General features: G+C 48.6%; 2 protein-coding genes across 9 annotated transcripts in view; one reads left to right on the forward strand and one right to left on the reverse strand.

The window, feature by feature from the left end:
* The window catches only part of IDUA (alpha-L-iduronidase), a 95,260-nt gene that overhangs the window by 2,911 nt on the left and 64,376 nt on the right, over positions 1-27,973 (forward strand). For all 5 annotated transcript variants that reach the window (XM_038401907.2, XM_043514248.1, XM_043514250.1 and 2 more), the window contains exon 2: positions 1,872-2,012. In XM_038401907.2, coding sequence (XP_038257835.1) covers positions 1,872-2,012 — 141 coding nt within the window. The remainder of the gene's footprint in view (positions 1-1,871; positions 2,013-27,973) is intronic.
* Positions 55-27,267, reverse strand: SLC26A1 (solute carrier family 26 member 1). 4 transcript variants are annotated; one of them, XM_043514246.1, is made up of 3 exons: positions 27,076-27,267; positions 8,299-8,946; positions 55-6,506 (listed from the first exon to the last, which is right to left on the reverse strand). In XM_043514246.1, exons 2-3 carry the CDS (start codon positions 8,914-8,916, stop codon positions 4,980-4,982), a joined length of 2,145 nt encoding a protein of 714 aa, XP_043370181.1. In that variant the 5' UTR covers positions 8,917-8,946; positions 27,076-27,267; the 3' UTR covers positions 55-4,979. The 4 variants fall into 4 exon arrangements, with proteins under 4 accessions (XP_043370181.1, XP_038257833.1, XP_038257832.1 ...); XM_038401905.2 differs by lacking the exon at positions 27,076-27,267 and adding an exon at positions 9,514-9,743; XM_038401904.2 differs by lacking the exon at positions 27,076-27,267 and adding an exon at positions 9,426-9,741.

Consider the following 27,973-nt stretch of genomic DNA (forward strand, 5'->3'; position numbering starts at 1 on the left):
TAAACCCCAAGATATTTTTAGAACAGTTGAAGGTTTAACTTCTGAACCACACCATGCTATAAAAAACTTTTATTTCATATTTCTAAGTATACAGGAAAGGAAAGTTAAAGCCAGCTTTCTTAAACTCTTTCTTAAATGATTGAGGTTATTATTAATATTAGCTGAAAACATCTTGGTTATAATTTACAAAGCTCCATTTACAGTTTCTCCAAAAGGAAAGGAAAACAGATTAAAAGGAAAGCAGAAAAGGTACAAACAACAATTCTGTTACATCAGGCCACAGTTCACATCTAGTCAGACAGGAACCCCAAAAGGACTCAACTGGAAATCTGAATCAGAAGCAGGCTTTAGTTGTTGAATGTAGTTTCCTCTTTCCATGTCATGGGAATATCAGATGATTTGACAGAGACCAGATTTGGTACTTGCTAGAGAACATTGATGAAACCTTAGAAATACCAAATTCTGAAGTTCTATAGACTTGATATATGTAGAAACTAGACAGATACCAGGACAACAAGCCACAGAGGACAAAAGCTGCTGCTGAGATAGGATAACCCATGCTAAATCCATTGTAGGTCTTTGCTAAATAAAGGGGTTTAGTAATGTGAAGCGTTGCTTGAGCTAAAGCAGGAATTCTCAACCTTTTTCTTTCTGAGGCCCTCCTTAACATGATACAAAAACTCCAGGGCCCAGAGGGGGAGGCAGGACTCAGGGCTCCAGGCCAGGGGTGAGACCCTTGAGTATAGACATAGTTTAACTTCTATTTTGGGGGGGAGGGCAAGGACCGGCAGGGCTTGGGCCAGCTCCGCACAGCAGGGTTTAGGGAGGAAGCACCACCTCCACCTCCTGACACATCTCAGTGGGCCACCCCCTGTCGCTGTGTGCCAGTGGCTGCTCCCCGAGGGCTCTGCCAGCCCAGGAGCCAGGTCCCCATCTGGGCAGCTCTGACCGGCTGTGTGAGCAGTCAAACGGGGCTGGGAGCTGAGGAGAAGCCACAACCCCGGGCACCAGAAGCAGACGGGGGAATGCCAGGACTGCCGACTCCGTGGTACCACAGCCAGAGGAGCAGCTGCCCACACTGGCTGGCCCTGGCTTCCCGCCTAGGATCTGGCCAGAGGGTGGGACCTGAGGGGGGCTGAGAGAGGAGGAGGTGTGGGGGGGTAGAGCTACCCCCAGGACTGCCCCACTTTGGGTAAGGCACTGCAGTTTGCAGGGGCAAGACTCTCATGCCCCCTCAACTCTGCCCATGGGCTCAGGGCTTCTGCCTGTGTCTGGGCTTCAGCCCTGCTGTTCACGGCTTCATCGTGGAGGTGGGGGGAAGCTCGGGATTTCCGCTCCCTGCCGCTCCGACTTCGGGATGGGTAGAGGGAGGGGAGCTCGGGGTTTCAGCCCAGCGCCGCTCCTGGCTTCAGCCTTGCAGTGGGTGTGGGGCCAGCATCTGGAGCTCAGAGTTTCAGCGGTGGGGCTCCGTGGCCCTCCTGAAAGGGTTTGTGGATCCCAGACTTGGGAGCCAGGCAGGCTGACACTATGCTTAGAACCATGTTAATTACTCCCAGGGAATTATCTTGTTGCCTATTTTCCTTATGCGTGTTTGAGTTTAAGTAATCTGAGGCAAAATCTTCCTGCCCTGCTACCCATGGAATGATTCATGGTCCTGTACTCTGATGCTAACTTATAAGCTAACAAGAAGATAAAAACCCCAAGTCATGTTTCAATTTCCTCACTCCACTTTGCTGAGCTGCACTTACTACTCCAGCAAAAGCAGTGTATCCCCATGGACAGGACCCTGAATTGGAACTCAAGAGGCCTGGATTATATTCCTGGCTCTTGCACTGATCTGTTCTGTGACCTATTGTTTTTCCCACCTCCAGTCCTCCTCTACCTCACAGCAGAGCGGATTTATTTGACCTCAGTAAAGACCAAGAGCTGAACCTTGCATATGTGTCTTCGGTACCACATGGCGGCATTGAACAAGTTCGAATTCACTGGTTACTGGAACTAATTACCGTGGGGTGAGTGAATGTTTCTGACTCTCAACAATTAACAATGAAATGTGTTAGAGAAACAAAATCATGTTTCCTTCTCTAGGAGCTCAGATTTGCTTTGACTCATTCACATTGTCCAAAAAAACATGTTAATACCTCTGACAGTATTCAGACTCTAACCTTCACCTCGTTAAATATCTCAGCCTATGTATTTTAGGTAAGTTGTATATTCCTGTATATGCACTTGGTAGGGTTGCTCTTCCCTAGAAGTAATGGAAATGCCTCTGTGATGTGAGAGTCCTGGGAGTGCATGAGAAGAAGACGCAGGGGAATTACTGTATTCAGCTGTGAACCCTTATGGCTAGACTGTGCCTTTAAATCCCAGTTATGACTAAGCGGTGATGTAGAGCCAAATAGTTTCTCTTGGTGGGAAAAACTGTCCATTGTGAGACACCACTAATCAGGGGCTGTTTGAAAACATCCTCAGCTTCCAACCTGCAGCTGTAACCATTCCTTTTCTTCCCCCACACTGTATGTAAGGGCAGCTTTTTTGTTTCCAGGCTGAACTAAGGTTGTTTTCTTTCCCCCTTGAGGTTGGGAACTCCTCCCATGCTACTTATCAGTACCTGAAGTTTGTTAAGTATATAGTCCATGCCAAAGACACCATGCTTGACAAAAATTTTATGCCAGCTACACAAGAAAAGAGAGAGCCTTGTTAGGTATCTTATTCTAGTATTCCTAAACCCCAAGTCATTGAGAATAGTATAAAACCACAGAGGAATTAAAAGCCCATCACCAGCTGCATACTGAGTCAGTATACCCTGCCCTGACCCCTGACAGTAAGTGAACAAAATAAAGCGGTTTTTAATCATAGAAAGTGATTTATAGCCCCAAACACAGTAACTTACATATAAGCTGGTTCCCAGAACTAACATTCAAAATGCAAATGGTTCCTGAAGTCTTTTCTGGTTGTTAAAACAACTTTTATCAGAGAGACAAAACAAACCTGTCCCCCCCCACAAGTATCTTCATGTAGCTCTCCTTCTTCTACTGGGATGCTGCTCTGATAAATACTAAACAACCTGAAGAGCCTACTTTGTAAAGAACCTCCAGACTGCACCCCTTCCCAGCATGCTTTGTTAAAAAAAGATAGACTGACCAGCTTCTCTTCCCTTCTCCCTTTTTTGGGAGGTGTGGTGTGCATGGGCTAGAACTCTAACTTTTTTTTCAGGTAAGGATAAGTCTTAATTTTGTTCCCCCCCTCCTGTCTTCTTTCCGAAACCAGATTAGTCTCATAACATTAGGGGAAAGCTTAGCTATATTTCTTCTCAAGGTTCTATCTCTGGGGCTCAAACCAACAGAGTGAATAAGACTAGCTTGTTAAACAGCTTGCTCTTTTCTTCCCCAGGGATTGCTGTTAAGTCCCAATTGTAGCCTGCTGTATCATACAGCGAAGTGTATTGGTCCCAGTCACTTTGTGCTAGGCCCTGTATAGACATATGACAAAGATGGTGCCTGACCAGCAAAGCATACATAGTAAGTGGCTACAACAAACATTTCAGGAGAACACAAGGTAACACTGAGAAGATGGCAAGCTGTGGTCATGGTATACCAGCTCTTTAATGGATGATGTCGTTGCATGTTAAATTGACTTTATTGCAGAAAAACACTAGTTCTAAAAATGGTTGGTCAGTTCTCATCTCTTAACAGGGACGTCAGACAGGCCTGGCTTTTCCAGAATTATTTTGTTACTGTGCTGTTGACATCATGTGTTGTGATAATGGCACCAAGATATCACATATCTTTTTGAATAAATGAGGCGAGCAGGGGAATTTCAGTACTTAACCACTAATCCTCATTAAAAATGTGTTTGTAAAGGAGCCCCCACGGGTTTTTCTTCCAGAGGGTGAGAGAAACTGATCACACCCAAAGTAGCAGCGTGTTAGTCTGTATTCACAAAAAAGAAAAAAAGAAAATGCATCCGATGAAGTGAGCTGTAGCTCACGAAAGCTTATGCGCAAATAAATTTGTTAGTCTCTAAGGTGCCACAAGTACTCCTTTTCTTATTACAAACATGATGTGCTTGGCCTGAATTTTAGGGTTTAAGCTTGAGATAGCTAAGTTCCAGAAAGTCAGATTTACCTCACAGTTAAACTAGTGTAGCTATAAGATTTCTAATGAAAGCACTTCCCTTTTCTTAAATCACTTCAAGTATTTTCACTAGCTACAGCAAATGTGAGTTTAATGGTCACATTTCTTCCTGCATCTTTAAGGGAAGAAATACTAGACTTTTTTTAATATGGATGATTTCGTGGTGGCTTTGAGGGAGGTTTTGCTAAGGAATAATGAAACTGAGGGCAACACGTTTGTTATGGCTCATGGGCATGTGAGAAGGAGGTGCTACATCATCCCAGCTGATGCTCATAACAAGTGTGTAGCAAACAGCAGGGTTGCCTAAAAGCCCATTGAAACAAGAGCATGCCTGTAGTAGTGATATGATAAGGGAAAAGGCCTAACAGGCTAGAGTTTAAAAGATAGCACTGTGGTGTGGCCAAGGAATCCGACCACAAGTGGTTCTTGGAGACAGCTATCCTGTACCCATAAACCAGCACATTCCAGGGAGGCAGCTAGCCTTTTCTGCTTAGGCACTAGACAGACTTGCAAATACACCAGACCAGTGGTGCATAAGTTTGATGCGTGTAAGTTACTACAATACAGTGGAGAAGTAACTCACAACCTATTTTACAGTCCAACATCTGCATTTTGAAGTGGCAGTTTAGATGGTAACTGGGTACATTCCTTATCCTTCTCATCAGGTCCTTGGCCACACCCCTGTTTGCAGACGTGATGTGGGGGTCCAGCACTGCACACCTTCTCATGGGTGCATGTCCTGTAGGCAGATGGCTCCTGTGCAGCAAGTGAGGTGTGTGCCTACATCTAAGTGACTGCACCCTACTCCCCTTTGTGCAGAGGGAAATACATGGGCCTTTGAAATTAAACAGCAGAGCCATCTGCCGCAAGCTTTCTGTCTCTGGCAAACTGCACAGCATCGTGAATGCTATAGAACAGCAATTCGTGCATCTTTTTGCAATCCTTTCCAAAGTAGTCCCCTCTTTTCAGAGAGTCAATCACTGAGGGGTTGCAGCAAGCCAGAAGAACAGTAATTTTTAGCTCGTTGTAATCTTTCAGTATTTCCTTTAATGTGATTATACCAGCTGTGTCCAGAAAAGTGACTGAGGAACAGTCTATGATGATGGTCTGGAAATCTACTTGTTTAGGAACCAGGTATAAGGCTGTATCTGCCTGATCCAATCCCTTAACAGTTGTGCCTCTATTTCCCTCTTTCAAATGCTCTTTTTGCTTCTTCTCATTCTTTTTCCTTTTAGCAGCTTCCAGAGTAGGATCTAACCCAGTCATTCTGTAGAGAGACTTCAGAAAAAAGTCTTTATTTGCATAATAAAGTGGTGCCTCAAAACGGAATATTTTGGCATTTGGAACAGGACAGAGACTTTCATATTCCCAGTCGTCTTCATAGAAGGCAGTGCTTTGGATCTGACCAAGCAGGGCTGTACGGGGTCGCTGCGTACGAACAACGATGCACAGGATGGAAAAGAGGACTCCAATCAAAAGCCCCATTTCTGTGCTGATCAGGGCAGATGAGAACACAGTAACACACCAGACCAGAGTGTCCACCTTGTTCATGTGATATCTCTGGGGCACGTCTCTAAACTTCCGAAGGGCTCCTCGGAGACTGACGATGATGATGCAAGCCAAAACGCATTTTTGCAAAGAATAAAACAGCGGGGCGAGGAAGAGCAGCACCAGCAACACTACCACTGCGCTGATAACACTAGAGACCTGCGTCTGGCAGCCCGTAGAAGATTTCACAAGCGTTTTTGCAAGAGCTGCACTGGTTGCAAAACAATGGAAAAAGGATGGGATAATGTTACAGAATCCTATGGCAAACATTTCCTGATTGGCTCTGACCCTGTAGGCATATTTCTTTGCAAACATTTCTGAGAGGGAGATTGTAAATGCAAAGCCAACTATGGCAAGAGGAACAGCATCTAGCACCACGCGATGCATCAGGTTAAAATTTGGCATCTGAGGGGGAATAAATCCAGTTGGAATTGCCCCCGAAACACTGGATGCATAAACTTCATTCAGTTTCCCATAGTGGGAAACCAGTGTTGCCACAACAATAACCACCAGCTCTGTGGGCAGTGGGATTTTCAGCTTATGCTTGTACCGATCTCCCAGTTCTTTCACAGCAACTAGCACAGCAATGCAAACCACGCTCGTGATTACATCACACAGGTTAGCCTGCGAAATGTTTTGAAAAATATTAATCCAGGTCATTAAGAAGATCCCATGCCCTTGGCTGCGTGGGATTTTTATTCCAATAAGGTACTTAACTTGGGCTGTTAAAATGGTTAAAGAAGCACCAGCTGCAAATCCATCCAGCACAGACTCTGAAAGATACATAGAGACAAACCCTAGACGAAAGACTCCCATCAGAACCTGAAAGAAAAGCAAGAAGGTGAGAACTAAAGGGTGCTACAAAAAACGGAACAAGCATCAGTTGCAGACAAATCCTTGAAAGTTATAATTTTTAAAAGGGCTGGTAACTTGTTGTTTCAGGCCTGCTTTTACAATTGATGGATTTGTTTTGCTACACCATGAGCTCTAAAGATAAATGAGAAGGTTTTTGAAGTGGACTAATTGGAACAGGTCCCCCTGCGTCAATTCAAATTAACTCCACATTGAAGTGAGCTGCCACCTGACTGCATTGATGCCGGTGTAAGTCAGTGGAGAATTTAGTCCAGAGCGCTTTTATTGTACTCAGAGCTGAATTTTCATTTCACGTCCGCTAAAGGGAGTAGAAAAACTCGGGGCCCTCCTTGGCATCCCAGCAAAACTTGTCAGCAAAACTCCCAGTGAGGACAATGGAGATTTTCTGCTTCAGTATTAGGGGAAAATATGGCTCCTTTTTTGTTTTTTAACTAACAAGCTCATTTCTTGACTTCAAGTCTGTTTCAGACTGAAGTGGGATTGCTTTACAACCTGGGCACCGTGCCTTACATATTCAGCAGACAGTAATGACTTTGGGTGCCTCACGGCTTGGGTGGCCATTTTGAGATGCAGTAAAGAAGCCTGACTTTTAAAAAGGGCTGAGCATCTTCCCTCGGCAAATCAAAGCCCTTTAAGGTGACCTGCACGGGGCACCTCAGATAACTTTCTATCCATACCCCATCAGCATAGCAGCCGAGCACCTCACACTCTTCAGTGCATTTATCTTCAGCAGGCCACCGAGGTAATGGTGTTTAACTCATTTTGCAGATGGAGGACTTAGACACAGAGAGACTAAGTGACTTGACCAAGGTCACACACACAGAGTCTGTGGCAGAGGAGGGATTTGAATCCAGGTCTCTCAAGTTCTAGGCTAGTGCCCTAACCCAGTGCTTCCCAAACCAGTGAGTTGTGAGCACCCCGTGTATGCCCATGGGTGGGGAGAAGTTTGCCTTGGGTCCCCCATTTGAGAGGGTCCCGTGACCTGGTGCATTGTGCTGCAATCCCACTTAGGTTTGGCCTGGCTGCCCCTCTGTCATGATGAAGGGGCAGCTGGGCCCAACCTGAGTGGCACTGCGACCCCATGCACCAGGACACAATGTCTGGAGCAGGTAACCGGCTAAGTCCAGCACCATGGGACAGAAGTCACTGCTGCAGGATGAGACTCACTCTCCAACTCCTAGCCATCTGGGGCTGCTGAGAGGGGGCAAGGTTGGGACAGCAAGAGCAAGGGGGTTGTGGGGTGCCAAGCAGGGGGCTGGGAATGGGAGCGGGGAGCAGCTCTCCTCACCTTCATGCAGGGGAAGACTGGGATTATGTTGCCCCAGTCACATGAGGAATAGTGAAGTGAAGTTGTTAGAGCTGTTACACTGTCTGTGTTACCTGGAAATTCCCCCATGACTAAATCTGAGTGTCAGGCCTCTTTGTGCCCACAGGGTAGCATAAAGGGACCACAATGCAATGGAGAATTGCACCAGTGTAATTAGTACTTCCACTACAGCCAAGAGGAATTTTACCTGTGTTGGGTCCTGATTGTGTTCCAAGTAAGCAGCTAATAAAACCTATTTATCAAACACTTTTAAAATAAACTTTATAATGTGCTGCCAGGATTCTTGGTGGAAGATAAATTTCAGTTACCATCTGACTGAGCTGATGTGTTAAAATTCCTTACAGTGGAAGTCAAAAGCATGCAAATGCAGTCTAAGAACTTCATATCCTCACCCTAGGTGAGGCAGCAACTTACCTGAAAAACTCCAGCCAGAAAAGTCAAGGCTGTAGCAATTCCAATAGCATAGCACTCTTTCCCACACTCAGTGCTCAATCCCCCAAGAGTAAGATTGAAGGCGGTTACATTAGAATTGTTGCCGTTCCATTCGTAGCTATTGTTGATGGCATCGTCATCATCGTTCAGGTCAAACCCTGCCAAGAGTAGCTCTCTGTCCACAACTTGCCCTACCATTAAACTTAATAGGCTGAAAATGCCAACAGACACATGTCGAGAGGTGCCCATCAGGAAATAGATGATGTTGGCAAAAAATGATGTGTAAAGGCTATAAATAGGCTTCAGACCGGCAAGCAGAGAATACGCTATGGCTTGGGGTACCAAAATGATTCCAATCACCACCCCGGACATAACATCCCCCCATATGTATTCTCTGCAGTGGTATTTGGGAAGCCATCGTAACACAGGAAAGAAGTCCACGACTATGTTCTTCAGTCTCTCAGTGGTGCAGGAACAGCTCTTCCTCAGTTTGGCTTTGATGATCTGTCTCCTGCTTAACTGGATGTGAACTTTTCTTTCCATTGGAAATGACAGAGAGGGGCCAATATCCATCTTGATAGCCTCTGTTTGGCTTTCCATTTTCTGTGCATTCACTTAATACATCAGTTCCTAAGATGTAAAGAAAGTGCTAATTAGGTTCCATTTCAGCATGTTGTTGATGATGGCAGAATTTGTGCATTACAGTCCAAGAGGCCAAAAGTTGAGTATTTCAGCACAAATATTTCTAACTCTAAATTTTGACTATGGAAGTTCATTGCTTACAATTCATTATGCTTTTAATAAAGTCTAATTCAATCATCTACTATAAGCATTACCATACGAGTTACTGAGTGATCAACCACACGAGACTAGTTAAGAAAACTGAAAAACAAAGCTTATAAAGAACCAACAGCTTAAAGTTATCTGGCAAATATTTAACAATAAATTTATATGAATTAGCTTTGGTCCATTAAGCAAAAACAGAGCTGAATTAATAACCCTTTTTGATAACAAACAATTCAGTATGCTCGTCTGAATAATGCAGCACAGTACATGCCTCACCCCAGAAAAGCCACTTAATTGAATGCTATAATTCAATGTAAACTTACAACTTGATATGCTGAATGCTTCCAATGCAGTAGGAGGGGCATTCAGTTCTTAAGAAAGCATTTGACTCTTGTTTTGGAAACAACACACCTTGTGGTGATCCATAACTTCCAGATGTTCTCTGTCTACAGCAAGAGGGTTCAGTTAACAAAGCATTAAAACTCAGCAATAGAGCGATAGTGTGCTCACAAGCCTGCAGTGTCAGGATGTGAGTTCTGACGTCAAAAGTTTTTAAGTTTAGAACCTGTAGTCTCCCCAGCCTCAGCTATGCTGGGAAGTGCAGATATCAAGACAGATGGACAGTCAAAAAATGGATAAGGAGGGCGGAAAATATCAAGCAGTTTATGCCAAGTTCCATTCCAGTCTGAGCCAAGCGATGTTTGCAGAATAATGGCAAATCCTGTCCTCTTCTGCATATATTTGCAAGGGGTAGTAAGGAATACAGAGAGAATCATATGAAAAGCAATATATATCTGTGTATGCAGATGGTGCACTTTACGTGTACTATCTATTGGCCTCAAGAATAGGTTGTTCATAAGTCTGCAGGTTCAGTAGTGTTGCTGCGCACTGCAAATGATTTCTAGCTCTTCACCAGCATCAAAAGATGCAGGCTAAGATCTCTGCAGGACTTCAGGGCTTGCTGATGTTCTAACTAGGGCTGTCAAACGATAAAAAAAAACAACAACTCAATCACAAGATTTTAAAAAATAGTTATTCTTAATCACAGTTTTAATTTCACTGTTAAACAATAATAGAAAGCCAATTGACATTTATTATAAATATTTTGGATGTTTTTCTACATTTTCAAATTTATTGATTTCAATTACAACACAGAATACAAAGAGTACACTTCTCTCTTTATATTATTATTTTTATTACAAATATTTACACTGTAAAAAAGATAAACAAATGAAATAGCATTTTTCAATTCACCTCTGTGATGGGATGCGACTCACCACACTGGTGCCTCCTGCTGGGTGTCATGGGAATTAGCTCTACCCACCAGTGCGCCTTCTTCTGGTGGTGCCTCGCCACCATCACGTCTGCTCTAGGACCCATGTCACTCCTAGGACTGCGGCGCCCTCTTCAGTGACAGCTCTCCGGCTGTGCCGACTCTGTGCTCTCCCCTTCCGGGGGAATGTTGAAGTGGCTGGACTGTCGGACTGCCTCAGTGGCGAGTGTGGGGGACCCGGGCCCGCCCACTACTCTGGGTCCCGGCCCAGGGACCCTGTAGATGGCCGCTGCTTGCAGAGCCCCCTCTGTAGATCTCCCTGGGCCACTTCCCTGCAGCCCCAGCACCCTCTTTGCTCATGCCTCAGAGCTTCAGCCTACAAATCCCTGCAGCCAGCCAGGAGCTGCCTTTACTCCCTGGGTCTCTGCTTGCAGCCCTGCTCTGTTTGGGGTGCTTGCTGCCTTCAGCCTGCAAGGCAGCCAGTCCTCTGTCCTCAAGCTCCATGGAGTGACTGAAACTGCTCTATTCCGCAGCCCATCTTATATGGGCCAGCCCGGCACTGATTGCTACTCCTTGTAGCCCCTCTCTAATTGCCTGCCTCCTTGTGCAGCCTCCCTAGGGCTCTATAAACCCCTTATGGACCAGTGTGGGGCAGATGCCCCCATCACAACCTCATACAAGTACTGTAGTGCAATATCTTTATCCTGAAAGTGCAACTTAAAAATGTAGAATTTTTTTTTAACATAACTGCAATAAAACTTCAGAGCCTACAAATTAAAGCATGAAGGAACATACAAATGTTTAGTCTGTGTGGCACATAAATACCTTGTAACATTGGGTACAACAGTGCCATGCGAACACCTGTTCTCACTTTCAGGTGACATTGTAAATAAGAAGTGGGCAGCATTATCTCCTGCAAATGTAAACAAACTTGTTTTTCTTAGCGATTGGCTGAACAAGAAGTAGGACTATTTTGTTTATCTTTCTTACAGTGCAAATATTTTGTATTCTTTGTTGTAATTGAAATCAATATATTTGAAAATGTATAAAAACATCCAAAAATATTTAGAATAAATTTAAATTGGTATTGTCATAAATATAAAGGGAAGGGTAAACACCTTTAAAATCCCTCCTGGCCAGAGGAAAAATCCTTTCACATGTAAAGGATTAAGAAGCTAGGATAACCTTGCTGGCACCTGACCACAATGACCAATGAGGAGACAAGATACTTTCAAAGCTGGAGGGAGGGAAAAACAAAGGATCTGTCTGTGTGATGCTTTTGCCGGGGACAGATCAGGAATGGAATCTTAGAATTTAGTAAGTAATCTAGCTAGATATGCGTTAGATTATGATTTCTTTAAATGGCTGAGAAATTAGACTGTGCTGAATAGAATGAATATTCTTGTCTTCGTGTCTTTCTTGAAAACTAAGGTTTTTCCTAGAGGATTCTCTATGTTTTGAATCTAATTACCCTGTAAGGTATTTACCATCCTGATTTTACAGAGGTGATTCTTTTTACCTTTTCTTATATTAAAATTCTTGTAAGAAATTAAATGGTTTTTTTCATTGTTCTTAAGATCCAAGGGTTTGGGTCTGTGGTCACCTATGCAAATTGGTGAGGATTTTTATTAAGCCTTCCCCAGGCAGGGAGGTGCAAGGTTTGGTGAGGATTTTGGGGGGAAAGACGTTTCCAAACAACTCTTTCTCAAAAAAATAAACCTGGACGTTTGCGGTGGCAGTGGAAGTCCAAGGGCAAAGGATAAAATAGTTTGTACCTTGGGGAAGTTTTAACCTAAGCTGGTAAAAGTAAGCTTAGGAGGTTTTCATGCAGGTCCCCCCATCTGTACCCTAGAGTTCAGAGTGGGGAAGGAACCTTGACAGGTATTATAATATTTTTAACAGTGTGATTAAAACTGCAATTAATCACAACAATTTTTTAATCTAGTTAATTTGTTTTGCATTAATCGCTTGCGTTAACTGCGATTAATTGATAGCCCTAGTTCTAACATGTGCATTGCCTCTTCAAGGCCATTTCTTGATGGGCCAAACAGGGTATGTTATGCAATTGTCAACTCAGTTCAGTCAGCAATGCACAATTGGGAAAAAAATCCTCATAACACTTGTTAAAGATGGAAACTAACATGTTTGAAGGCATGATGTCTGGCACTGTTGCAGCCTAGGGAGAGCGTATATTGGTTGTATTGAATAATCGTTAACTTCTACTAATATAATTCTGTAGATTGGGGTGGGCAAACTTTTTGGCCCGAGGTCCACATCAGGGCTGCAAAACTGTATGGAGGGCCGGGTAGGGAAGGCTGTGCCTCCCAAAACAGCTTGCCCCCCGCCCCCTATCTGCCCCCTCCCACTTCTCCTCTCTGAACCATCCAACCCCTCCTGCTCCTTGTCCCCTGACCGCCCCTTCCTGGAAGCTCCTGCCCCTAACTGCCCCCCCCGGGACCTCACCCCCTATCCAATCCCCCCTGTCCCCTGTCTGCCTCGACCCCTATCCACACCCCCGACCCCTGACAGGCCCCCTGGGACTCCCACACCTATCCAATCCCCCCTGCTCCCTGTCCCCTGATTGCTCCGCCCCATCCAACCGTCCCCTGACTGCCCCCTGGGATCCCCTGCCCCTTATCCAAACCCCCACTCCCCACCCCCTTACCATGCTGCTCAGAGCACCACGACGGGCAGCTGTGCCGCCTGGCAGGAGCCAACCCTGCTGCCGTACTGCCCGGCAGGAGCTTGCAGCTCAGCTGCCCAGAGCGTTGGTGGAAGGGCGAGCTGAGGCTGCAGGGCAGGAGGGATTGCCGGGGAAGGGCCAGGGGCTAGCCTCCCCGGCCAGGAGCTCAAGGACTGGGCAGGATGGTCCTGTGGGGCCGGATGTGGCCCGTGGCCCGTAGTTTGCCCACCTCTTCTGTAGATGCTTCGGAATAATCTTTATTTCAGCTATGCAAGATGATGTAATTTAGCAAAGCCAATATTTTTTTTTGCTTATAGTACTACCAGTCCTAAATCTGGGCTTCAATGTTCTGAGCTGTTTACACTAAGCAAAATGTCCCTGGTCAGAAATTCCTCGGAGTAAACCAGTACAAAGATACATTTGAATGGAAGAATGAGAACAAAATAATACCAGACAATTTCATATTTAAGATCATATGATCAAAGTTTACCAATAAGGAAAGAATGAAACAAACAAAGTAGATGACTACTTTTCTTTCATACTAATAGCAAAGTTCAGCAAAGTTTTTAAAACACGGAGGAAAAGGAATACTTTCGTATGCTTTCTGACCTGAGCGAGTTCTGAAAATGCAAGGATTCTACCCAAAGAATGTAAGTCCCATTAGAATTCCACTGACTTCTCACAGATCAGTGAGTGCAGACAGCCAGGCAACAAGAAGCACCGTAGCTTTAATCGCAAATGAGCGGGCAGTTCTGTTATCAAACTGACACTTTTGATAAGCTTACTTTGAGGGACTGAACTGGGATCCGTAAAGTAGACTGAAATGTCAGTGCACTGTTCTTGCTAGTCTTCATCTAAGCTAACAATCCAGCTGTTTATTTTAAAAAGTTACATTTCCAAAAAAACAAAATGGGCAATGATCACCTAAGTGCAGTATGTACAATTATCAGACTGAAGGATAATTATACTTTGGTAATTGGTATGGCAGTTGAAAGTTAGCTTAATAGATTCTCAGATTAATTATCTTGAGTATAGATAGTGACTTGATATTGTTGTTGGAAAATTGGAGGTGTCGCTATTTGCAAAAAGCAGCAATAACTGAATGAATAAATAATAAACAGTGCCAGTTTAACATAATATCACTAACAATCAGTGGCTTTGTATTTGAATTGGAGGAATGAGGCCATTGTATTGGAAATACACTGTTCATTATAAAACTGAGGCATGTGTTGATTAGATCACTTTGTTCAATTTACTTTATTATTGACTATTAGTTACTGTTTATAAAAAATAAAATCTCCCATAATTTCTGCTAGACTGGATACATTTTGAATAGTTGTGTAACGTAAATATGCTGGTTGTAATTCACTTGCTGTGATATTTGGAGCTAGTGGTTTCAGTTTGTACTAGGCATCATTTACATGTTGCATAATCAAAATATTTGTAATCACTTTAAGGATTGAATTATTGGTTTTAGGATGTAACAAACCCAGTCCAAATAACAGAGGTGCTAAATCCCCAGCAAAATATTACTCTGATCATGTAACCTATAATAAATGGACTCCCATCTTTGCTATCTGCTCTGTAAGTTGCATCTGAAACATAAAGTACTACTCTGCTGATATTGTGTACTATGGCTCAATCCTGCTCCCGTTTAAGTCCTGGATATTTTTTCACAGATTTCCCTGAAAGTAAGATCTGCCTTTTTTTTCAAGGGAAGCTCCAGGTCTCTTACTTAAAGAGCCGTTTTGTTGAGAGGGCACACAGCTGAAGCAACCATTGTTAAAGGCAACATGCAACTTTGATGCCCTTATAAGTTTCTGCTTACATGCTTAGCATCAAATGCTGGTGTAAATGCACAGTGAAGCAGTTGACTGCACTAGAGTTGCTCCAGACGTAAACCAATAAAGAAAAATCAAACTATGGTATACTGTATTTCCTGGTTGAATATTCTAACCAAGATATTTGGACCCTGCTGCAGCATTAATCCCAAGCATTTAAAAATGTCAAGCCCAAAATTATAATTACCTAAAAAAACATTAGATTTGAGTATAAATATTTATACAAATATACATTAGCATTAATGGTTATTAATAGATGTGTAATCTATTATACATATAATTAACAATGATAAATAACTTGGGTTCTAATTTTTAAAACTTTTCTCCATAGTCAGGAGGGGAAGAAATTTTGTTTTTAAAATAAAAATTGAGATTTTTGTGATTCCAGGAGCAGTGACTTTAAGGAAGGCTCCAAATACCATGAGAATTGGAGATACTGCTGCTGTTTTACCCTTACATTGCTCATTTCTCCTTTTAATTGCAGTGGCTAGGCTAGTTTATGTTGTGGGATAAGGAAATGGCTAGGAACTTCGGTAGCAAGACAAGACTATTCAGGCCAACAAGCCGGCTCACCTTCTATGTGGCCTCAATCTGACCTTCCTTCCTGTCTCTTTACCAGGCCAGTGAATTGAAAAAAACACTTTGGAAAAGGGGAGACATTCACTAGGCCATGTTCGGCTGGGTTTCCACTGACTGAAATCCTGATAGACAATCCCTGTGATGGAAAGTCTACTGGGAAGAGGCTGGGGGGACTGTGGCTGTGCAAAGCAACCACAATCTCCTCTCTGTATTATGGTTGTGCTGATAGACAGACAATTTACACCTCTCTGCACCAGCCTCTGCATTCAGTCTGCAGCAAACTTATTGTGATTTGGTGATTGTAGTGGACAGGAATAGGGTAGAATCCTTTTACTGTAAATACTTTGAGCCCTCTCGTGGTGCCCACTTTGTTCTGTTCTAGGAGCTGACAAAGCTCTGTCCTTGCCTCCGTGGTCCTGCGTTTCCTGGCGGATTTCGCTAGCCTCAGAGGCTCATTGTGACCCTCCACGTAACCCTTCTTTCTCTAGAGACAAGGGTCACAGTCTACTGAGCCATTTTTATCATAAGCCAGCGAGGGAGGTGAGGAGAAGTTATCCTTCCTTGCACAGTCTCTGTTGTCTCCCAGTCTCAGTGATTAAACAGGGGGCAAAGGTGGAGGGGGGAGCCTGGGCCCACCCTCTACTCCGGGCTCCAGCCCAGGGACCCTAATAGTATCAGCTATGGTAGCTGACCTTTTAGAAACATGACATGTACAATTCCCTGGGCTACTTCCCTCACTTCCTAAAACTCCACTTCACCCTTATCTCAGGGCCTCCTTCCTTGTGCCTGATATGGTGTGTACTACTCAGCCTCTCCAACAGCACAACTTCTTCCCACAGCTCCTGACATGCACCCCCACCTGACTAACTGGGAGGCTTTTAACTAGTTTCAGCCAGCCCGTGATTGGCTTCAGTTGTCCCAATCAACCTAGCCTTCTCTCTGCCTTCTGGAAAGTTCTTAATTGGCCCCAGGTGTCTTAATTGACCTGGAGCAGCTACCATTTCACTTATCCTGGTACCAGGGATTTGTTTAGCCTGGAGCGAATCTCTCTCTCTCTCTCCCCCACGACTCTTCCATAGCCTTCTAGCTTGGAGGGAGATGGGAAGCTGCTACTCCTGCTGCTGCTAGGCCCTAAGCTCTCCCTGCTGCTCCAGCTGCTCCCCTGGCTGGGCCAGACACCATCCCCCCCGTTCTCTGCTACCTGGTTGCTGGACCCCCCACTCTGGGGGCTGCTACTGCTCCAACTGCAGCCCCGTGGGGGGGGCTGCTAGCCCACTCCCCAGAGAGGAGGAGTGAGGAACTCCAGCCACTGCTGTTGCGGACATCATCACCTAAGAGGGTCCTTTCTGCCTGCTTGGATCACCACCTGGAGTTCCTGGAGCTGCTGCTGTGGAGTCTGTTGCCTGGAGCTGCTGGAGCCCGAGGAGGAGAAGAAGAGGACCATCTACCAGTGGGGGAGCACCTAGAGACTTTGCAGACCACCGTGGAGGGGGCCTAAGACTGAGTAATTTTCAAACTGTGCTCTTGTGGTGGGGGTCCTGACTGTGTTTGTAGGGACACGGGGTGTGGCGTGAAGCTGCCCGCCGATCCATCTGTGTGTCCCCCCAACCCCCACCACTACTACCACCACCGCTGCCCCCTCCACCTTCCCCCACTGGCTGTATACCATGTGCCTCAGCTCCTGCTTCTGGACTCAGCTGCTTGCTTGGCTTGCCACGCCCTATTTCCACCCTTCGGGCCAGAAGCAGCAGCCAGCTTAAAAAGCCTTGTGGAAGCGCACGTGGGTGCACGTGTCCCCCCCCCCGGACTGTCTACCCCCAACTTGCCCTTTACTACCTGCCCCATTTGCCACTTGTAGCTTTGCCCCCCCTTTTGTCCCAGCCCCCCGTACTAGCTTCAGTTTGTTTGCCTGCCCCGCCCATTTCCCTCTGCAACCTTTGTTTGTTTTCCCTGCCCCAGCCTCTGAAGCTAGCCCCTTGGTTTCTCTGTTCTACCTCCAGACCACTTAGCCCCTCGCTCCGTGTGCCCATGCCCCCTCCCATGCGCTTGTGCAATTCCCCATTTTAGTTGCAGCCCTCTTCACTGCACCCCCAATGTTGTTGTATCCCTCCCTCCCCTAGTGCACCAAGAGGAGCCGGAATTCCACCTTGTGTCGGTGACTGACCCCTAACCCCTGATTGCCCCCCGTCCAGCCCACCCCTTTTGGCGCCCTTCTCCCCTGCCTGCAGCCTAGCGGGGAGGAGTGGTCGACCTGCTTCCCCTCTCCCCTCCTCCTTCTGGTGTCCCCCCTTCTCATTGCTCATGCTGGCGTGGGATGAGACGGGTGGGACCCCTCCAGCAGCCCGAGCTCCCCCTCCCCCGCCTATTCCTCCGTCACCCCCCCAAGCTTCTACCTCTGCTGCAGAACCATCTGCCACCGCCCCCGCTGGGACACCAGCAGCGACGGGCACCGGGGTGACCTCCACTGCTGCCACGTCTCTCACCCCCTCAGATTCGGGGGGAGCCCCCCCAGCCGGCGGGAAGGGCCAGGGGAAGAAGAAAGGGAAGGGCCGTGCTAAGAAGACCAGGCCCTCCATGGCAGGGGCTGCACCCAATGCCCTGGCCCCGCCGCTGGCTGGGGCGTCCCTCCCCGCTGTTCCCTCCACCAGCTCTGCGGGTGTCCCTCCCCCAGCCACCAGGGCGTACGCCCAGGTGGTGGCAGCCCCCCCGCCTGCCGCTACGTCATTTCTCCAGCCCACTGCCTCCGCTACCATCTATAGCGGCTGTGGCCCCTTTCCCACCATGACCAGGAAGCACGGAGTCCGTTGCCTCCTGGTGCCCGCCTCGCCCCATGTGGATACCTATGTGCGGGCGTTGGCGAGGCTGGTGGGGCCCACGGCCATTGTGGCAGCCTCCAAAATGTATGGCAAGGTTGTCTTGTTCTTAACATCGGAGGCCGCCGCCCAGGAGGCGGTGGAGAAGGGCCTGGTGGTGGGGGGTGTTTTTGCCCCCTTAGAGCCGCTAGAGGACCTGGGCCTCCGCCTGGTCCTGACCTCTGTTCCTCCCTTTCTTCCCAATGCCGCCCTGTTACCCGCCATCTCTACCCTGGGGAAGCCCATCTCTGTCATCAGCCCTCTCCCGTTGGGCTGCAAAGACCCCGCCCTCCGTCACGTCCTCTCGTTCCGCCGGCAAGTGCAGCTTCAACTGCCGCCGGCGGCACGTGATGGAGAGGCGCTGGAGGGGTCATTCCTAGTCCCCTACCAGGGGTCCCGTTACTGGGTGCATTATTCCACAAGGGAGGCCCGGTGCTACCCTTGCCGCGTGATGGGGCACGTCTGGCAAGGAGGGGCATCCGGGACACCCGAGCCCTGGCAGGGAACCGGCCCCGTCATCGCCAGCATCCCTGGCTGCCCGGCACCCGAAACCACCCCTCCTCCTTCCCAGTCCACCATTGCTCCCGCTCGGGCCCAAGGGGCACCTCCCCAACTATGCCCAGATGAGCGGGAGAGCCCCGCCCCTGCTGCTTGCAATCTGGCGGGGCCTGTGGAGGAGGGTGCGGCAGGGACACTGCCGGGCATGGGAGAGGGTCCGCCCGAAGGGGAATCTTCCCTCCCTTGTGCTGCCCCACCATTACCCCCTCGAGTCCCTGAGTCATCGCTTCTGCCCCCTGACACAACCCCTGCTAGCTAGCCCCCGGATGATGCCATGGAGGGCTGGGCCCTAGTCCAGGGGAAGCGGGGAAAGCGGAAGGCTCGAGCTCCGCTCCTTCCATCTGATGCGGAGGCCCCCCGGAAGACCAGGAAGGGGGGCACCGATGCCGAGCCTTCTGCTTTACCCACGGGTGTGTTCCATCCACCGGTGCCGGCTGGGGAAGACGTGGCAGCACTGGAAGGCAGTATCTCCCCTCCACGGGAGTCCCTCTCCTCCAAAGCCCCTGAGGCTCCATTTGAAACCTCAGTGTGCCCCGAGGCAACAGTTGCGTCAGGTGGCAGCGAGGAGAATCCCGGGGTGGCGGAAACTGATCTCCCATCAATATACGAGGAGATCGAGGCCCTGGGTCTGAGCCCGGTCACCCAGGGAGAGGACGACCCTATGCCAGCGGGCCTCGATATAGGTGACTTCACTCCAGCCCCCCTTTCCCCATGCTCCCTCCCCCTAACCGTTGCTTCTGCTCCCACCTCCGAGGAGCCCCTGGACTCCTCCATCAACCCGGCTGCAGAGGGCACCCCGCTGAGAGCCGCCGAGCCAGTTGAGGCGACAGCTAGTTCAACGCGGCTTGAACCTGAGCCACCAGGGGCACCCCTCGCTGGTGAGGAGCATTCGACCTCCTTCCCGGGAGAGGGTCCTACAGAAGGGAGTCCACCTCCTGATGCTGTGGCTGCCAAATCCACCAGAGAGCTTGCGCCCGGCATCACTGAGAGCCCTCTCCCCGCCCAGACTCTCACCTCTACCCCTGCCCTTATCCCATCCGCCTCCTGAGATGTAATTGCCACCCTTGGCACTGTCTCCTTCCCCTTTCCAACAGATGACTCCCAGGGAGCAGACTTTGTGTTTACCCGTCCCGACCAACCAGGGGCTGCTATCCTCCCTCCGCCGCCCCCTATCGCCCCAGCATTCAGGTCAACCCATCAGGAGCCCCGTCGGGGGTCCGCACCCTGTCTGCCCGTCTCGGTGGGCCACGGGGCTGTACCAAGGGCCCCGTCGGGGAGTAACCAGACTGTAACCCCAGCCCCCGATGCGAGAGGAGTTGCGGGAGTTTCTAGAAGACGTCCGTGGCTCCCGCAACGAAGTACAGCTCGCCTCCAGCAATGGGGGGACTTTAATCAAATCCTCTGGGCCGCAAGGGCCCTCATGGGGGAGGGTAAAAGGACCGGGAGGCAGGGCACCGCGGCCTACCAGCAGGTCCGCCTCTTCCGTGACTCCTTACTCACCTACGGGGTGGGTCACGGACTGCTGCGCGGCCCACCGGGAGCCGCGAGCATCCCTGCCGGCGAGGATCCCCCCAGCCCTCCTCATGACACCCTTTACCATCACAACATTGAACATCCGCGGCTGTAGGATGGGTCTCCGCAGGTCCCAGGTGCTCTCCTTCCTTCGGGAGGGGAGGTACTCTGTGGTTTTCCTGCAGGAGACCCATACGGATCCGACCGCCGAAGACAGCTGGCGGCTGGATTGGGGGGACAGGATCTACTTTAGCCACCTCACAGTTCGTACGGCTGGAGTGGCAACCCTGTTCTCCCCCGACCTACGGCCTGAGGTGCTGGGGGTCACCGAGGCTGTGCCGGGCTGCCTGCTGCACCTCCGGGTCCGCATGGAGGGGCTCGTAGTCAACCTCGTCAACATCTATGCCCCAGCAGCGAGGCCGGAGAGGCTGCAATTCTATCAGCAGGCGTCCGCCTTCCTTGGCACCTTGGATCCTCAGGAGTGCCTTGTCCTGGGAGGGGACTTTAACATCACCCTTGAGGAGCGCCGTCGCCGTCCTCCAGGAGATAGTCGAACACCACTCCCTGGTGGACGTCTGGTGCGACCACCACTTGTCCAGGTGGAGGCCCATCGGTCGCACCACTCCCGGTTGGACCGCATTTATTTATCACGCTTTCATCTTTCACGAGCCCACTCCTCCAGCATCCGGCGGGCCCCATTTTCTGACCATCGTATAGCCACCGTGACTGCCTCCCTCTGCGCGGAGAGGCTGGGGCCGGCGTATTGGCATTTTAACAACAGCTTGCTGGAGGATGCAGGCTTCGTGGCATCCTTCCAGGAGTTCTGGCTGACCTGGCGAGGGCATCGGCGTGCCGTTCCCTCGGCGCGGCAGTGGTGGGACTTAGGGAAGGTGTGCGCCCGGCTCTTCTGCTGTGACTACACCAGGGGCGCCAGTCGACGGAGGGATGCGGCAATAGTGCAGTTGGAACAGGAGGTCTTAGAGCTGGAGAGGCGTCTGGCCACCAGCCCCAAGGATCCACCCCTCTGCGGAGCGTGCCGGGAGAAGCGGGAGGAGCTCCGGAGCCTCGAGGACCATCGGGCCCGGGGTGCCTTTGTTCGATCCCGCATCCGTCTCCTTCAGGAGATGGATCGCGGGTCCCGCTTCTTCTACGCCCTAGAGAAAAAGAGGGGGGCTAAGAAACATATCATCTGCCTACTGGCAGAAGATGGCACCCCCCTCACGGATCCGGTGGAGATGTGCGGGAGGGCGAGAGCCTTCTACGCAAGCCTTTTCTCCCCGGATCTGACCGATCCTAACGCTTGCAGAGTGCTTTGGGAGGAGCTCCCGATGGTCAGCGCGGGCGACCAAGACCGTCTAGAGCTGCCTCTCACTCTGGCTGAGTTCTCGGAAGCCCTCCGTCGCATGCCCACCAATAAATCTCCGGGCATGGATGGACTGACCGTGGAGTTCTACCGTGTGTTCTGGGATGTCCTGGGCCCAGACCTAGTCACCGTCTGGCCGAGTCTTTGCAGAGCGGGGTCCTCCCTCTTTCGTGCAGGCGAGCTGTGCTGGCCTTATTGCCGAAGAAGGGGGACCTCCATGATTTACGAAATTGGCGTCCCGTCTCGCTCCTCAGCACAGACTACAAAGTCATGGCAAAAGCCATCTCGCTGTGGCTAGGGTCCGTGCTGGCGGACGTGGTCCACCCAGACCAGACCTACACCATCCCGGACCACAGCATCTTCGACAAGCTATATCTGGTCCGGGACCTATTGGAACTTGGGTGTAGGGATGGTCTGTCGTTCACCCTCCTGTCCTTAGATCAGGAGAAGGCGTTCAACAGGGTGGATCACGGGTATCTCCTGAGCACTCTGCAGGCGTTTGGCTTCGGACCCAGGTTTGTGAATTTTCTCCGGGTGCTGTACGCCTCCGCAGAGTGTTTGGTCAGGCTCAACTGGACCCTGACCGAACCGGTCAGCTTCGGGCGAGGAGTATGGCAGGGGTGCCCCCCCTTGGGCCAGCTGTATGCTCTGGCGATCAAGCCCTTCCTCTGTCTCCTCCGAAGGAGGTTGACAGGGTTGGTGCTGCGGGAGCCAGAGCTGCGGCTGGTCCTGTTGGCGTACGCTGATGACTTGCTCCTCGTGGTCCAGGACCCGGGCAACTTGGCACGGGTGGAGGCTTGCCAGGCCATCTATTCAGCAGCCTCCTCCGCATGGGTCAACTGGGTCAAGAGCTCTGTCTTGGTGGTAGGGGACTGGCGGCAGGCGAGCTCCCTCCCACCCGCGCTTCAGGCCATCCGGTGGAGCATGGGTCCGCTGCTCTATCTGGGCGTTTTCCTTTCTGCCACGCATCCCTCTTTGCCGGAGAACTGGCAGAATTTAGAGGGCGAGGTGATAGAGCGGCTCCGGAAATGGACAGGACTACTCCGGTGCGTCTCCCTTCGAGGGAGAGCGCTAGTGCTTAATCAACTAGTCCTGTCCATGCTCTGGTACCGGCTCAACACCCTGGTCCCGGCCCCGGGTTTCCTGGCCAACCTCCGGACATCGATTCTGGAGTTCTTTTGGTCAGGACTGCACTGGGTCCCTGCAGGGGTTCTCCATCTACCTCTGGAGGAGAGAGGGCAGGGCCTCAAATGTCTGCTCACTCAGGTCCATGTCTTCCGCCTCCAGACCCTGCAGAGGCTCCTTTATGGTGCAGGTAGTCCGGCATGGAGCATACTAGCGCACGCCTTCCTGCGCCGCTTCCGAGGGCTCCGATACGACCGGCTCCTCCTTTATCTCCATCCGAGAGGTTTTCCGCAAGACCTCTCCAGGCTGCCGGTCTTCTACCAGGACCTTCTCCGAACCTGGAAATTTTTTTCAACGACCAAGTCCGTGGCGGCCACCAAGGGGGCAGATCTCCTCGCGGAGCCCCTGCTACACAACCCCCAGCTGTGTGTGCAGGTGGCGGAGTCCCGCTCGGTGCGCTAGAGGTTGATCCTGGCAGAGGTCACAAGAGTCGGAGACCTCCTGGACTATGACTGGGGAGACTGGCTGGATCCCCTGACGCTCACTCAGCGCATGGGGCTTTCCAGACCTTGTACTCCCCGGCGCATACTTCAGGAGGTGAAGGCCGCTTTGCCGCCCGCTGCTCGGGTTTATCTCGACTGGGTCCTGCACGAGGGCACACCCCGGCCACCCGCTACCCCAGGCCTGCTGGACCTTTTAATTGGACCCCTGCCCCGTGGACCCAATCTACCCCTTCACCGGAAGCCGGCTGCACGAGATGCATCCGGTCTGCTTTCAAACCGCGCCAAGAAAACATCTATACACGCTCGTGCTCCACACCCTTCACGCCCTCACCCTCGTGTCCCACCCCGATACAAAATGGCGGGACCTCCTGCCACCTTTGGAGGGTGGGGAGCCCCGGTGGGCCAGCCCATATTTCACCTTAGTCCCAAAGCCCGCCGGGGATGTCAGTTGGCGGCTCCTTCACGGAGCCGTGAGCATGGGCGTGTACTTGGTGCGGTTCACCTCAATCCCAGACACCTGCCCCTTTTGCGGCGTGAGGGATACCCTGGCACATATATACTTGGAGTGTGCCAGGCTGCAGCCCCTATTCCGGCTCCTCACCAATATTTTATTATGTTTTTGGTTGCACTTCTCCCCTCACCTTCTTATTTATGCACTCCCTATCCGTGGCCCCACAAAGTCACGGAATCTCCTGGTCAACCTCCTCCTGGCCCTAGCTAAAATGGTCATCTTTAAAACCAGAGTGAGGAGGTTGGCCAATGGAGTCTCCTGTGACTGTGGGGCCTATTTCCGATCCTCGGTTCATTCACGTATCTGGGCAGAGTTCCTCTCGGCGGTGTCCTCTGACTCCCTTGATGCCTTTGAGGAGCAGTGGGCGCTGTCCGGGGTTCTCTGCTCGGTGTCCCCGTCCGGTTCCCTTCGTTTGACCCTTTGACTGCACTCCTGTCCCTGTTATTTCATTAGTTGTCCCCCGGAATTTTTTGGGCATCTAGGTCCTGTGGATCCCCCTTTTAGGCTGGGGGGGATTCTTTAGCGGTGGACGGGCTTCGCCCGCCCACTTCCCGGATCCCAATAAGACTACTCTTCCATAGCCATCTGGCCTTGCCCCGTCACAGTAGCTAGACCTGGCATATTTGAGTATATTTAGTAAATGCTGTGATTTGGGACCCAAACTATGAGCATGTGGTTTCTTCATATTTTTGTTCTGTAAAGAGCAAGAGACATAACAGCGATCCTCGCTCCAGTTCAGCAAAGCACGTAAGCAGGTCCTTAATTTTAAGCACGTTTAAATGCTTTGCTGAATCGTGGCTATTAGTTGTTCTATCACATGAACTATCTGTCAGCTTTGCTATCTCGCTGTTACACCGCTCCTCTGTTCTTGACAAGGTTTTGAAAGCATCTGTCAGAAATAACATCTCTTAAATTAATGACCTTATGTACCTTGCAAACGGTATTACGTGGTCAGCTGCAGGCCCTCAGGATCTAAATGCACGTGGTACTAGAACTGAGTAAAACTTCTGTGACCAAACCCATTTGTCAGAACATTGACAGCAAAGTTTTGAATGAGCACAGGCAGAGATTTGAATGAACCTGTGTTGACTTTGTATTTTTGTTGGAAACCATACGTTCTCTTCTTCTTTCTTCCTATTCAAGCAAAACCTGGTAGCTTCAATGAATTTACTTTGAGCTTCAGGATAATTTGAATTTTAAATCAAAGTGAAACTCATAGGTCATAAGCCTACATGGACCAAAGGTGGTATAAATCCTCTACAAACTAAAACAATGAATTATTAATCCAGAGTCATTTTCAGAGTAAAGCAAGAAGAGTAAAGCGAGACTGCTGTGATCTATGTTTCATTCTAATTAAAATGTTTACAAGTAAAACAGTTTTGCTTTTTACTAATGCAGACTCTAAAAACGTAGCCTAGGATGTGGAAGTCAAGTTGGATCTTTCTGGCACGCATGTCATCACCAGTAGCCGTGACTCAGCTGATGTTTTACTAAAAGTGTAGTTAGTCTAGCTGAAGCATACATTTCAGGGTGCAGATTCTGCATTGGTAGTTCCTTAACAACTACAGGGATGATGGGAGAGCCAGAAAAGAATCCGGTTATCTCTCCCGTTAGCTGTTCTGGTTATTTGCTCATGCCCATCACCATGGTATTCATAGATTTTTAAGGCCAGAAGGAACCTTTGTGATCACCTAGTCTGATCTTCTGTATAACACAGACCAGAGACAGGACTTGCCTGAATTAAATCCTGTTTGATTAGAGCATATATTTTAGAGGAACATCCAATCTTGATTTAAACATTTCCAGTGAGGGAGAATTCTCATTGGAGAATTTGCACCTTATTTCCAATCTGAATTTCTATTTCTATCTGAGCTCCCTGTGGAAGTGCTGTGACTAACCAGGATGGTTCTGCAATACTAAAAAGAGGCAGACAGTTATTACAGAAAGCTCCCAGGAATCACCTGTCAAAAGTTTGCCATGCAACTGAAGGCAAGGTTGGGATGTCTTCTCTGCTGTGGATAGCCAGTCCTCTCAAGATACATCTTAAACCAACCCAGCCAAAGAGGTCTCTAAAAACTCCTAAGCTCATAAAAACATTCCTAAGAGCAAAAGACCAGATTGTCCCAAATATTAGGTATTTAAAAAAGAAATCCCAGAGATTGACACCCTTATAGGGTCTTCATACCCAGTCTCACAAACTAAACAATGTGCTGTGGATAGTTTCCTAGTAAGCACTCGTATTAGGTGTTTGCATAGTTGTGCTGCCTCCTTAAAGAGTTGTGGAGAAAACAAAGTAGATTTTCCATTATTACCCCTCTTCTCATTGAAAACAGGTACTCCAAAAATGACCATGAGGAATATTTTAAAGGAGATCTTATAAATAATGAAGTAGTACTTGTGGCAACTTAGAGACTAACAAATTTATTTGAGCATAAGCTTTTGTGAGCTACAGCTCACTTCATCAGATGCATAAATAGTGTCAGCACATCATTGAATCAAACACCCAGCTTTAATGTGACACATTTGAGAGTCAGCTGAGTCTTTTGCAGTGATAGTCAGACCTCAGTGGTCCAGGAGCCAAATCAGTGATCACCATTCCCCAAAAGAGCCACGATAGTATGAATTCATTGTTTCATTTACTTCAGTACTATTCATGTTTAAACAGTATGATGGGAAATATTTTTATATATATATATATTTTCTTACAGCAAATAAATTAATAACTTAGTGCAAATGTATAACTTAATTTGTTAATAACATAGTAGAAGCATCCTGATTGGTTAATAATTAAATCACACAGTGTTTTAAATCATGTGCTGCAAAGAGCCTCAGAAGACACATGAAAGAGCCACTGTGTGAATATCACTGGTCTATTGCAACAGGCTACTTTTAAACAATATCTACCAGCCAATGCCACAATTCAAGGACTGGGTTTTGCAGTGCACATGGCTTATCTATAGATCCCAGCGCATTGACAATATTTTACCACGACTGTTGCCCAGTTTCCAGCCATGCTTTATTGACAAGTATAAGGAACATTTATATAGCATATAAAGTTACCCAGATGAATGGCCTCTTTTTTCAAAAGTAACAAAATCCCCTGCTTCCATAGAAGTTGATGGGAGCAAAACTGCTGCCTTGAAACATTTCATTCAGAAAAAATTAACTCTTACCTGAATCATACCATGAGGAGCATTTTCAGTGCGCTGCTTAAAACTTGTACCTATCTGAACGAAAAGTCTTCAGTAAAGCTTTACTCTATGTGCCTAGTGAATAAATGTCGTAACTATGCGTTCATGAATCATAAATCTCTCATCATTCAGGCTATAAAGAGTCCTGTATACCTTAGTGAAAGTTTAGGAATAAGTGCTGTGCACTCAAAGCAGCAGAGTTTAAATAATGGCTAAGATTATTGATTAACTGCTGGTGATTTGAGAATTACGCTGAGCATCAGTCAGAATATCGGTGAACATTGCTCCCTCTTCCTAGTTCAGATTTTTTTCTACTTTGCGCGTCCTCGGCTGAAGGATGGCTTTTGATTTTGTATATTGGATGACTGGGAACGAAACGCTAGGCTAGTCCAAAAGCAGATACATCTTGTTAGCATTTAGAACGGGAGTAGGGATGACTTGCTGATTAAGGTGCAGGATGGGATTCAAGGAGCTCTGGGTTCCATTAGTGGCTTTGCCGTAGGCTGTCTGTGTGTGACGTACATTGCCTCAGTCGCCTCATTTATAAAATGAGGATAGTAAGACTTAGACTGCAAGCTCTTTGGGGCAGGGGCTGCCTTTTTGTTCTGTGTGTACAGAGCCTAACGTAGTAGAGTTCTGGTCTGTGACTGGGCTCCTAGGTGCTACCACAGTTCAAATAATAAGTAAGACTAATTTACTAATGGGAGTGTGTGAAGAAGTTTGCCTACAGCTGGTGCCACCTGCTGGTCAGATGGAGGCGTGAAAGGCCCTCTCCTTCCTGGACACCCTCTGATGGCAGCTGCTCCAGCCCTGCAGCGTTCTACGTCTGTCATGGTCACTCGATATGTCTGCCCCTTTCAGGGTACATGAAGAATCCAGA

The sequence above is a fragment of the Dermochelys coriacea genome, chromosome 5 (assembly GCF_009764565.3).
Source record: "Dermochelys coriacea isolate rDerCor1 chromosome 5, rDerCor1.pri.v4, whole genome shotgun sequence".
Lineage (NCBI taxonomy): Eukaryota > Metazoa > Chordata > Testudines > Dermochelyidae > Dermochelys > Dermochelys coriacea.